Source organism: Alligator mississippiensis, chromosome 3, assembly GCF_030867095.1.
Source record: "Alligator mississippiensis isolate rAllMis1 chromosome 3, rAllMis1, whole genome shotgun sequence".
Lineage (NCBI taxonomy): Eukaryota > Metazoa > Chordata > Crocodylia > Alligatoridae > Alligator > Alligator mississippiensis.
Window position 1 is genome coordinate 122,808,800 of NC_081826.1, and position 12,391 is coordinate 122,821,190.

Sequence of the window (12,391 nt, forward strand, 5' to 3'; positions counted from 1 at the left end):
TTAGACCTCCTGATCTTACACAAAAGGGTCATAAGATGGTCATAAGACACTTCTATCATATGGTTGTTGCTCAAGCATTACTGCAAAATTATGGGGGCTAACGTCTTTTTACTACAATTCCACAGGTGTTAATAACCCTCTATGGTTTTGATGTTCCACCAATCAAGCTATCCCTTATTCTACAATTCTGCTGTCTGTTAGCTGCCTCTGTTAATGAAGCTCCCCTTTCACAACCTTTCCCCCCCTACAGTAGATAGAATTTTGATGCTGTGGGCTGGGAGGGGAGAGGGGGGTGTCATCTTTTGCAGCTGACACTAATTTCCCATGGCAGAAAAAAGGAGGTGTCATCATCTCCTCCCTGGTCTCCCCCATGCAGCAGCAAACCTCAGGCTTGTGCTCCAGTGGAAGCCAGCCTTTTTGGCAGGTGTCACCAATTAGCTCCATAGCCTCCCCCAAGTGGCACTCTGATTCCCTTCTGCTGTCTAATCTGCTGCTGTGCTTTCTGCTCCCTGCCCAGTCTCTTCTGTTTTTTGTTTCCTACCCTGTGCTCTCTGTGTGATCTGTTTGCTTTCTGTTCCCTGCCCTATATGCCGTATGCCTTACACAGAGGTCACTCATGCCACAGGTTGCCCACTCCTTTCCTACACCATGCACTGCTGCTGCTGTTCTGTCCTCTTTGCTACTGGAGCTGGAGCCACTGCAGGGAAGATGCAGGGTGTTGTGGTGGAAGGGAGGGTAAGGTCTCCCCGGGCAGCACCTGGGGCTTATGCCCCACTCACCTGCCCATTGTTACCCTGCTTTTGAAATAGGAAGAGTAAAGGGGGATCAAATTGGTTAGGTGACAAAGTTGCCAAGGTAGAAGACAAGTCAACAGCCGGTATTGTTCAAGTTCCTTTTGTGTTTCCTTGTGCTTCCCCCAAATTTCAGTATATGTGTCCATGGCAAGTTCAGAATATTTCTAAGTGTTCAGAGAAATCCACAGATTATAGCTCAACAATTCCTGCTCTGGGATCCAACATGAGTTGCTCTACATAGTTGGTGAGTTTTTGGATGGTTAACTTGTAGCCAGCTTAAGTGCTAATATTCCTCAGGAATACAAGTTGTCTTGATTTTTTTCCAGAATTCACTGTTTTCATCTGTGCTTTGCCTGAGCCTCTTTTTGCCTGGCACGGGAATTTCTGATTGGTGGAGGGAGGTTGAATTTTGGGTGTTGCAGTTAAGCATTGAATTCTGGGTGTTGCAGTTGTGGGTCCAGGAGTATTATGCAAGGCCGAAATTTGTTGGAACTGACCCAGAAAAAAAAATAGCTCCCCAAATCTCCAGTGCAGTGCCTGGCTCACAGAGTGAACAGTTAATGATGAATAATTACATTCTGCTTGTTTACACACTAGCACTTCCTCACAATTTACATCCTTGGTCTCTGCTCCTCTCCCATCTACCCTGCAAGAATCCAGTCTTCTGTACCTGCAAACAAAACATCTCTTGCCCCTGACTCTGCTGGTAGTTTTGCAACTAATAGTATTAATGCTGTCATCCTAATCCATGAGTATTATGCCATATGTGTATCCATGACTGATTTATTTTTTTTGTACGATATCATCAATATGAATTAATATGTGGATTGCAGTGTTGTAGTCTGTCTATTATATGAAAATTAAACAGAAAAGAATATATCTGCCTACACTGCAGGTGTTTTATGCATTCTCACTGTACGAGACGATGCTTTATTCTGTAGGCATACTGGAGTTTTGTTAATTCCATCGGTATTTCTGGTACAGTTTAGGCTGTGTTCGTAAACCAGATCTGTTTGTGTATGTGTAAATAACAGATAAATATCAAAACATCTTTGTTGGACTTGTCTCTGTGTCAACTTATGTATTATACGCACACAAGTTTTGTTTTAGCTTCCTTTTGAGGCTTGTGAAAACCAATCAAGTTAAAATAAATTCCATTGTTTTATTCTGTACAGCACATTACTTATTTTTTATTAAAAGCAAGGCTTAAATTTGAATTGTCCCACAGAGCTGTAATTAAATACCATGGTAGAACCATTCTCTTTGAGGTTTCCTTTGTGGTTGTGAATCTTGGATTTATGTAAACTAGTTCTGTTTTGCATATTAAGGAAACTCAAACAGAGTTTACACACAGACACACGTGCACATACTTTTAATTGTCCTTGTGCCATATGTTTGCCTTTGTCTGGGTACTTAATATGTACTGAAGTGGAATTTTTTATTTTTCTTTGTAAATTTAACATCCTTCCTAAAAGTTTCAGAGACAACCACATTTGTTCTTTCCTCCATATATTTCAGAAATCCAAAAAAAATTAAGTCTTTTATGTAGCCAATAAAATGTGGCTTGAAAGTTTACAAAGATCCAATATGTAAGAGTAACTTTATACATTGGTTCAGTGATGACTCCAGAAGTGAGGGAAGAAAGTAGTAGTTAGGCAGATAGCGCCTCTAAATTTTGAATGTTCGTTCCTTCACTAGTAAAGCTAGAGGTTCCGATGCTCTATTCTTCATCTACTGAATAATGAGGAAGAAGGCAAGACTAGACTAGATAAAGGGTTAACCTGTTTTTTTGTGTGTGTGTTTGGGGACTCTATAACCCTTAAATTGATTAAGTCATTTAAAAGTGATTTAAAGGTTGTACTAGATGCCTTGAGCCAAGCGTGAACATGCTCGGTCCATAACGAGAAGCAGTAAAGCTGTGTTAATATGTGGTGCTGCATCTGACCAAATCAGACCTGCTTCCCAGGGAAGCTAATTAGCCTAAGCAGGAAAGGGTCTGCCTTATTTTTTGTTCCAGAGCTAGCATGCACAGGATTAGCTTGCGTGCCTTGAGGGCGCTGCCATACACTTTGGGTACCTGAAAATAGTTACTATTTCTTCTCAGTTCTTTTGCCAACTTTTATGGCTTTACAGTCACATTGTCAAAAAGCCAAGCAGAAGAACCCAATGCACAAATTTTTACTGGATACAAAAGGAAAACTGAAAAAAGTGGAGCCGTCCCCTTACCTTCTATTATCTTTTTAGTTATAATCTCAGGTGTTCCTTGAATCTAGTAGCACAGTTTCCAGACAGAAATGGCATTTCTTTTTACGCTGATGGTATAATTGGATACAGTGATTAATTTTATTATTATGTTTAATTTTGTGCAGCAGCTATGGATTATGCAAAAACAAGCCCTGCTTTTCTTTAGGATAAAGGTCTTGGTTGTGCTTTGCTCAAGTCACTGACATATGGGAGCAAGCTTAATTAATTTTTATCTGTGACAGCTGCATTATTGTGGTTAGTTACTTGTTTAAAAAATATAGGGAGTTTGATGATATGTGTTCAGTCTCATCTTGAATAAAACCTTGGTAGAATTCTAGTCTGTCAAAAGTTTGCTGGATGATGGTCACTTGGGTGTGTTTTATGCAGTGTTCTTTTTCAGCGGGTGTGCGCAGGTCAGTGAGGAGAAATTGGGTAGGTCTCTCTTTGCCTTATCTTCTAGGATATATGAACAGTTTGAGAATGATCTAATAACATGAGCATCTGGCATACTTAATAATGTTCTAAATCTGTAGAAGCAGAAAAAGAATTTTTAACAAAATACCTGTAGAGACTATGGAACTGTGTGAAACAAAGCAGCTGTTGCGTTCTCCAGGGCGTATTTGTAGCTTTGTCATATGTTACCTAAATTATTCTTTGTCGTGCACTATTTCAGCTTTATGACGGGGCACTCAACACTTTGAGAGGGCATGTGCTTTCCTGTTATGCTGTTGTTCATGTTGATTATTTTTCTTTTGGGGTCAGAATGATAATTGATTGTCATGGTATTGTCATCTCTTTTAATTATTATTTTTCAGCTTGTAAAAATGTAATAAATTCTTTTCCCTCCTGCTGTTCTTATTCTCTCTAACTTTCATTACTTTTGCTCCTTGATGGGCAGCATTACTCAAAAGCTAGATTCTGCCTTGGTATCTCTCTTCAAAAGCCATTGAACTGGAAATGCAGTTCACGGTAAAATTTAACTTCCAGCCAATGTTATAGTCAATTATAACTAAATAAGAGTTTGTTTGCTGCCTACATTGGATAGAATTATTTGTTCTAATAACAAAAAAGATGTCCTGAATAACTCTTTCTACAGCTAGTCATTCTTTTTTCTGTTCCTGTGATTGTCTTGAGAAAGGAGGATAAGGAAACATTTTTGCAAAAGCTCTTAAGTGATTTAAAGACACAGGTCTCTGATTCTCCATGGTAGCTTTGCTCCTAAATTACTTACGGACTTTGAAAAATACCACCTTAAAGGTTTTATTTTGCATGGGGGGGAAGAAAGAGCAAAAGAAGTCCTATGCGAGAAATTCTCTTCCTTTATGAATCCTATTGCAGGAGGCTGATCGTCTTTCAGTATGCATGGTCTTGCTTTCCTTAGTTACATTTTTTCCTTCTTTATGTCATCAATAGATAGAAAGTGTATTAATGAAATGGAAAGCTTTTGGAAATAGACAAAAATTTGTGCAAAAAAGGAATAGGTGGGCTATATGCACAACAGAGCTACTTCAGAGAAGAGCTCTTAAACATTTAAACAGTTTAGCAAGACCTTAATGTTTGGATTTAAAATATGTTATTTTAGTATGCGATATCTCACTTTGGAAGAAGTTTGCAATGGACAAATGTCTGCCAAAGGGCTTTGAAATTCTTGAATAGGAAGTGCTACAGAAAGTACAGAATTAAATATGGCTTTGTGTTAAGACTTTACACTTGAACTCAAGAGATTTAAAAATATAAATTATTTTGTCCCTTAAAATATTAAATCTGTAATAGTGATGCTAAATTCCACAGACTTTCCTAACCTTAATACTGTGATATAGTTTCAAATATTTCTTGGGTCCATTTTCTGTTCTTCATATTGAAATCCTATTAAGAGACTAGAGATGAACAAGTCTCATTAAGGGCCGTGTTCCATAAAGCTTCAAAATTGTGTTCTACGTTATACTTTTTTGTATTTTGTCCAGTCTTAAGTAACTGCCCTTCCCTTTGCAGAATATTCCATGTTTTAATATGTTTCATGGTCAGGAGATGTTTTCTGATATTTAGTCTCAGCCTTTCCCTTTCATAATTTCATTCCATTAACCCTAGTTACGTTCCTCAGAGGCACTCTCTGCAGTTTCTTCGCTCCATGGTGATTTATACTTTCATCATGTTTCTCCATAGCTGTCATTTAGCCAAGCTAACATATTTAGTTATTTTCATCTTTCTTTCTATTTTAGCTGATGCTGGGATTTTAGCACAGAAAGCAAACTGCAGTGCTGGAAAACAAGGAATGATATTTTAAGAGCAACTGAATTTACATTTTTCTGTGGCTCATAGCCACCAATTTATTTCTTGGCTGACTTGGAATATCTGACACCCCGGTCAGTTACAAATGGGAATGCAAACCTTTTTAAAAAAAAATGTTTTCAATTGCAGTTGAGAGCAGCCTTGCTAAGGCAAAATTTGTTGTACTGAGCTTTGTTTTTGCCATGGATGTTTTGTGGCTATGTATAAAATTCATTGCACTAAATGTTTCCTTGTTAAAGAAACCTCCTTTTTCCTGGAACCATTGCTTGGAGAAAAGTTAATATATATAAAAAAAAATGCCAGCCCATCTTGGGAAGTCAAATGAATCTGGGTCAAAGGAAAGGATAATCAAGGGAAAGAAGCCAAAAGCCCATATTATATAAACATTGCTGTAGATGGTGAAATGAAAGATCTATTGATACTAGGGAGAACTATGCATACATAAGATCCTGTAATATTTTAATTTTCAAAAGACCAAGGGTATTTGAACCAAAGAAGGACCTTTGGAAGGTTTGTGTAAAGCAGCGAAGGGAATAGTTAGGCAGAACCAACACACACTTGGGCCACAAGGAGGCCACTCATTTTGTTCACTAGCTCAATGTCTAGTGAAAATGTGGGTGCCTTTTTCCTTGTAGTAGTGGTTGATGTTTAAGACGGATGTTATTTTCAGTCAACTAAAAGCAAAAGCCATTTAAATGCAAAGTTAAAGCAGAAAGGCAAAACAATCAGCATTCTTGCCAATGTTCTTCAGTGAGAGCTAGGACAGTTCTCACTGAAATGTTTCCTCTGCAAACTCCTACCAGGGTGCTTACAGGTGGAGATGCTGGTCCCTTTGTCAGTACCACTTCCTAGTAGGGATGTAAATATTGTTTAAAAAAAAATTTGTTTAACTTCCTTTAATTCTATTGGTTAATCGTTTAACCAATAACACACTAGCTCTGACACAGCTCCTGGCTCCTGGGGTCCCTTTGACTGTGTGGGGCTGGAGGAGGGGTGGGCAGAGGAGAAGGCAAGCCCAGCCAGACAACATAGCCCACCTGGGCTGGGAGGGAGGGAGCACCTGTGAATTAACAACTAATTGCTTAACTGATGAGTCATTAGCAGGGATCCTGGCTTTCTCTGTTTAAAAAATTCAAAATTCTCTGATAAGAATAAGAGTTGCTACCCAGGCGGGATGGGTGCAGGATGGAGCCATGGCTTATCCGGGGGGGGAGAGCAGCTCTCACCGCTGCTCATCTGGGAGGGCACAATGGTGGGAAGAGGGGGCTGTGTCCCCAGATCTGCATGGGATGGGGCAGGGCAGGCTGCAGCTGTGGTCTGGGGGCTGTGCTGCACTCAGGGTGGGTGGTGGTGGTGCTGGGAGGGCGTTAAGCGGTGGGGACTGCAGCCATACCAAATTTCACCGTAGCCCCCCCCAGTGCCACCGCTGCCCACCCCAAGCACACGCCCTCCTGTGCCCTCCTGAACGAGCAGCGGGAGCCACCAGATAAGCAGATGAGCTGCCAGGTGAGCCACGGACAGCGGCAGGAACTGCTTTCTGCCCCTGCCCCTGGTGCCCCCTGGACAAGCCACGGCTCCGTCCCGTGCTCACCCTGCCCCACCTGGGCAGTGCCTACCCCAGCTCCACTCCCTCCCTCACCATGGGGGACATTAATCTGCCTCCCTCCTGCCTTTCCACCACAACAGACTTACCAGCTGTACACAGCTCTCTAAGCTGCTGTGCTGTGCTTGCTGCCTATGTGCTGCACTGTGGCTGCACACATGTATGGGCATTTATTGGCCAAATTATCAGCCACTTCTTGCCGATTTCTATTATAGTAAATTTTCTTTATATCGGTGCCGATCTGATATTGGACCGATATAGCCGTGCACCTGTACTGTGCAGCTTTCCTTTTCCCCTATTCCCTGCTAGACTCTGCCCACCCAGAGCTAAAGGATAACTGGTAAGCTAACTGGTTATCACTGCACTTATTGGTTAAATGATTAATAACTTTTTATATCCCTGCTTCTTAGAGGTGGTGTTGTGGCAGGTGAGTTTGATTCATGATATTTCTGTGATCTAGTGGATACTTTAATCTGGTAGCAAAACCAGACAGTACTATGCCTGTTGTTCATGGTAAAATGTCAGAAAGCATGATTCTTTTCTCATCTGGACAACCACTAATTCTTGGGTTTCTGTCTAAATTTAAAAATATTTCCTTTTTTTAATTAGGAAAACAATATTTTGTGTCCCAAGCATTCAGTGAATATTGTAATTATAAAATTCAAGACATATTTTAGTTTTACCCCTCTATTCAATATCGCTTTTAAGGCTGTTGTGGAACTTGAAGTATTCATGGTTGTGATGCCTGTGATTTTAGGAAGGATCTCTGAGGGTATGGGAGATCTCTAAGAAGCATAAGGACAGAGAAGTGCAGGTAATATTCTGTATTTTCCTTACCATGGCTACAGAAGACTGTTTCTTTTTTGGTCTTCCATTCTATAGGTTCTCATCTCCAGAGGAGGTTATACCCAAACTCATGTGTCAGGCGTTCTGAAGGAAAGGCAAGATCAGAAGAACACCCTGACCAAAGCAGACAAAAAAACCCACCTTTCTTTGGAAGTAAGTGCTTCTGTTTCTACAGCTCTCACCTTCAGGGACCCTCATTCTCAGTTGCTTCTTTTTAAATAGGAACCAAAGTCCCTCCTCATTTTAAGAGAGCTTGCTACCAACAAACATCATGCTAGACTTCTAACTTTGCCCTTGATATCAAGTTAATGGTTTCTTCATCTCCTGTACCATGTTGAAAGAAATAGTGAGACTCAAGATAAGTGGAGGGTGTCAGAATCTGACCCTTTACTTACCTTGATTTGTGCCTTCCTTTGATGTATGAGAGAACCAGATTCTGTCTCCATAAGTGATTTATGATGTGACGAGAAAAATCACAGTGTCACGTAAAATGCACCTTAGGCAGAATTTAGGCACCTAAATTGAAATAAATAATCTACAGAAATCCTGACTACCTATTTATGTGGCAGGGTATCCGTAGGTGCCAGGGACTACTTAGTCCTTTTGCCTTAGAGTGTCATGTAACAAAATATATATGCAGTGTTGGAGATGGGCTGGAACCTATGCCTCTCTTTCTTTCTCTTCACTGCATTACAGAGCTGTATTGCTTTTTCTCTCTCTGGCCCCATGAATCTTGCTTTCCTTTCTGCATAGTGGCACAGCTTCAACAAGTAGGGTGTAAAACAGCCTCATTCCAAGCCTAGTCTGTACTCTGGTGCTTAGACCCCATTCCTAGGAAGTGAAATGTGTAGATCTGAATGCCCCTAGGCTGGGAATGGCGTAAAACTCACATCTCCTATTTCCTGGGAAGTTAGTCTGACTGCTAGATTCCTTTGTAAACACTGGGTACCTGTTCTCCTGTTATGTTGTGAAAGAAAGAAGCAAATGTGTTTTCTATACCCAAAGGATCATCTTAGCTGATGAAGTCCAGGAAGAAGTTTCAAACTGTAAATCTCAGGCACATATAGGTGTCTAACTCATGTCCAGGAATCCGGGTTATCAGTTTACTGTGGAAAAACGCACATTTTCTCCTTTAATGGAGAAAAATATGGATTTTCTCTTTTCAAGGAGAAAATCATGGATTTTCCCCTTTTAAAGAAGGAATGCGTGGGAAACGGCAGGTTCCCCTTGCAGACTGGCGCAGTTCCAGCCTGCAAGGGACTGCTTCTGGCTGGCAGGAGCGGGAGAAGAGTGATCAATGCAGGGGGTGCCACATGCATGTGTACACACACACATGCAAGTGGCAGCTTGGCAGCTTCTGCAGTTCCCTGCAGGTAAGTCTGTGGGGGTGGGGATGAGGGTTGGGAAGGCACAGGCCACACATTGGGTGGAGGGGAGAGGAAGAACAGGCCCCTCATTGGGCAGGGGGAGGGGCACAGACCACGTGTTGGGGGTGGGGTGGGAGGGGGCACAGCTAATGTGGTGGGGGGGGCATGTATCCCCTAAAATTTCTTTGCCCACAGTGAGGTGCAGGGCTGGACCAGCTCTGGAGGAGCCACCTCCATGGCCCAGCAGGGGGACCCAGTGCAGGAGGAAGTGTCATGTCACCATGGCTGCCAAGGTGAGGCACAGCAGTGATGCAGAGTTGTGCCCCCCCACTGCTACTGGGCAGGCAGGGGGCACCTCAAATTGTGGCCATGGTGCTGCGGCACTCCCTCCCATGCCAGGTCCCCCTGCTGGGCCATGGAGGCAGCTCTTTGGGAGCTGGTCTGGCGTGGCTGCAACCCCACACCTCATTGTGGGCACAGAAATCTTGGGGGCCATGTGCCCCCCCCCAACCCTAACCCCCCACCGGCACACATTACCTTTGCCTCTCACCCTCAGTGAGTTGCCTGTGCCCACACCCCACTTCCCCACATACCTACTCCCTTGCTCACGTGCTGGGGGCAGTGAGTTAGGAGTGAGGGGCACCAGCAGGCCTGGGGGGGCTGTGGCTTGGGAATGAGGGTCAGGGTCAGGGTACTGGCATATCAAGAATGCTCAATGCCACAAAGGGGTGGGGAGAGCAGCCGCAGCTGGACCCACATCCTGGTGAGGAAAGGGGTAGGGGGAGCTCTGATTTTCCATGATAAAAAACCCAAAATCAAATATCAAAATATATAGGCATTTAGAATTGATTTCGTCATAACAATTGAAGCACTGGTAGGCTTCCAAATTGCTTTAAAATTGTAAATATATCAATAAAACGTTGTGTTCAACTGATACCTATAAATATAGTGGCGTTCATTTTAATCATGGAAAAACACAGATTTGGGGTTTTTAAATTGGGGAATCTGTATATGGTAGTTTATCAGAGAATTTTTGATTTTTAAAACCAGGATCCCTGCTCATGTTTCTAGGTAGGCACTTAAGTCTTGGAGAGAAGTAGCATTTTGATCCAGCTCCTCTCTTGTGGCTGATTTGAGCATTATTCCCTCCTCCATTCTTAGATACATAACTCTCCCCTTAGATGCCTAAGATGGGCTTGTGAATTCTATTCCTTTTGCTGGGAGGCTGAATTTTAGGTGTGGTGATGCTATACTTAAGTGTCTTTGTGGATCTGTGCTTTAATGACCTCTCCCATGATTAGATACAGAGGCTGAAGTTTAACGGAGATTCTCTAAAGCAGTGGTTCTTAACCTTCTTAGGCTCAGAGCACCCTTTAGATAATGCCAGCTCTCAGTTTTCACTTGTTTTTCAGACTACAGAAAAACAATAGAGCATTTCTTCTGTTGCAAAGAACACAAAGCCCACAACAGGTCAGAATGTTTTTAACACAGTGGATTCCTGTTTGAAATGTTTGGGTTTATTTTGTGAATCATATTTGCACACCTCCAAAGCATCCTTGAAAGGATCTCAGGGCATCCCAGGTTGCTGCACTACCCTGGTTGAGAATCATTGCTCTAGAAAACTAATTAAGACCTTCCCGTTCCAGAAATATTAGTGTGGATTTAGGCTTTTTTTTTTTTACAGATATGCTTCCAAATTCTGCTTGGGATCATATTTGGCACTGAACTTGCTTTGTTTCCTCTTGCCTATGTTCATTGCAGTTTATTACTTTTACAGAGGAGAGCTGCACATTCATATTCCTTTTATTTCTCTTGGATATGCTGTCTGGTAGTTTCTCTTTTATTCAGAGTGGACAAAATCAGATTTGGAGTGCAAATAATCAGTTTAAGATCATTTGCAAAATGTTAGGACTGCTTTAATTTTTCTTTGCATTTCATTTGAATATTTTTTTAATCTGTCGAAATACCATAATTTCTTCATCACTATCTATCTTATTATTTCTTAATTAGAGTCATTGCAATAATATTTGTGAAAATTGGTGTTCATTCGATTTAATTGTATTAATTGCTGTCTGGGTACTGAGCAGTACAGAACATATTTGTGTGCACAGTCTGTTCCTTGTGGAGGTTATGATCTAAACCAGATAGATACTTCACTACAGGCCTAAAAGTGTCAGGGAGCAGGAGATTATATAATATGTAGTATATAAAAAGGTTATTTTCAAGTAAGCAACGCTACCTTCTTCTTACATTGGCATTCCTGTTTTGGGTTGTGATGGTTTCCTGGAAGTATGAACAGGGAGAAGGATATTGTTTAGTGAAGATACACAAATTCTCAATTAGCCCAAGTTTTTGCTGTTTATGTATGCAAGGTAATTAAGTAGCTGTTTCTTTCCCTTCCCCTAGTAAGTTTATCCAGAAAGTTCAGTGAAATATATTCAGTCTCTCATGGTGGTGTAGACAAATAGTTTATAAATTTTTCTTTTTCTAGTCAATTACTATAATATCCAAGCCACCCTTGATTTAAAACCTATTGCTTACACTGACTTGCACTAAGCACAGGAAAGCATTATACTTATTATGATTTCTTTTCTCAGAGTCCCTGTGTAGTTTTTTTATTGATTGTAAATGAATAACATTTAAGACCTTTCAGGGTCTGGTTTCTCTTCATTTAAGTGATTTACTTTTTTTCTCTTTATTGTCTCCTCTGTTTGTTGAGTTTATTTGACCCTGGTCATCTTATTGTTCTCACTTCTCATTTCAAAATCCCCAGTGAGTGAGCCTGCAGGCTGTGTGTGGAACTTGATTCTTTAGTGTGTCTCAGACTGCAGTTCCCCAAATGATTATAAAGAAGCAGCAAGAGACAAATTTTACCCTCAGACAGTCCTCATACATAAAGGCATGCAATGTTTATTGAATATTATTCTGTCAGGTGGAGCCTTGAGGTGTGATGACTTTAAGTGCACTTCATTAATAATAAAGATATGATTCTTTATTTTCTCTCTCTCCTTGGCTTGCTGTATCTTGCATCAGCTTGTGAGAATAGTTTATCCTGGCTGAAAAGATGTGGAGTTTTTTTCTTGTTTTTTTAATTTTGTGAAGGGTAGAATGTACAGATTCATGTGACTACAGTAGTTGGTTAAAGATAACATGGGTAGAGTTCAACATACTTTTTCACTAAGGCTGGCGTTGGAAGTAAATATTAATGTCAGGCATCTGAGGCCACAGAAGAGTTCTATGCAGTAATT

General features: G+C 41.2%; 1 protein-coding gene across 6 annotated transcripts in view; it reads left to right on the plus strand.

Moving 5' to 3' along the window:
- Positions 1 to 12,391, plus strand: part of FARS2 (phenylalanyl-tRNA synthetase 2, mitochondrial) — a 433,719-nt gene that overhangs the window by 2,408 nt on the left and 418,920 nt on the right. For 2 of the 6 annotated variants that reach the window (XM_059724362.1, XM_059724363.1), the window contains exons 1-2: positions 282 to 1,038; positions 7,813 to 7,929. The exons of 1 other annotated variant lie outside the window; for it this stretch is intronic. Coding sequence is in view for 1 of the 5 variants with exons in the window: in XM_059724361.1 (XP_059580344.1) it covers positions 2,819 to 2,867; positions 7,813 to 7,929 (166 nt within the window). In the remaining 4 variants the exon portion in view is untranslated. Of the gene's footprint in view, positions 1 to 281; positions 1,039 to 2,803; positions 2,868 to 7,812; positions 7,930 to 12,391 lie in introns of those variants that run through there. 3 more of the 6 variants (XM_059724364.1, XM_019490472.2, XM_059724361.1) reach the window with 2 other exon arrangements.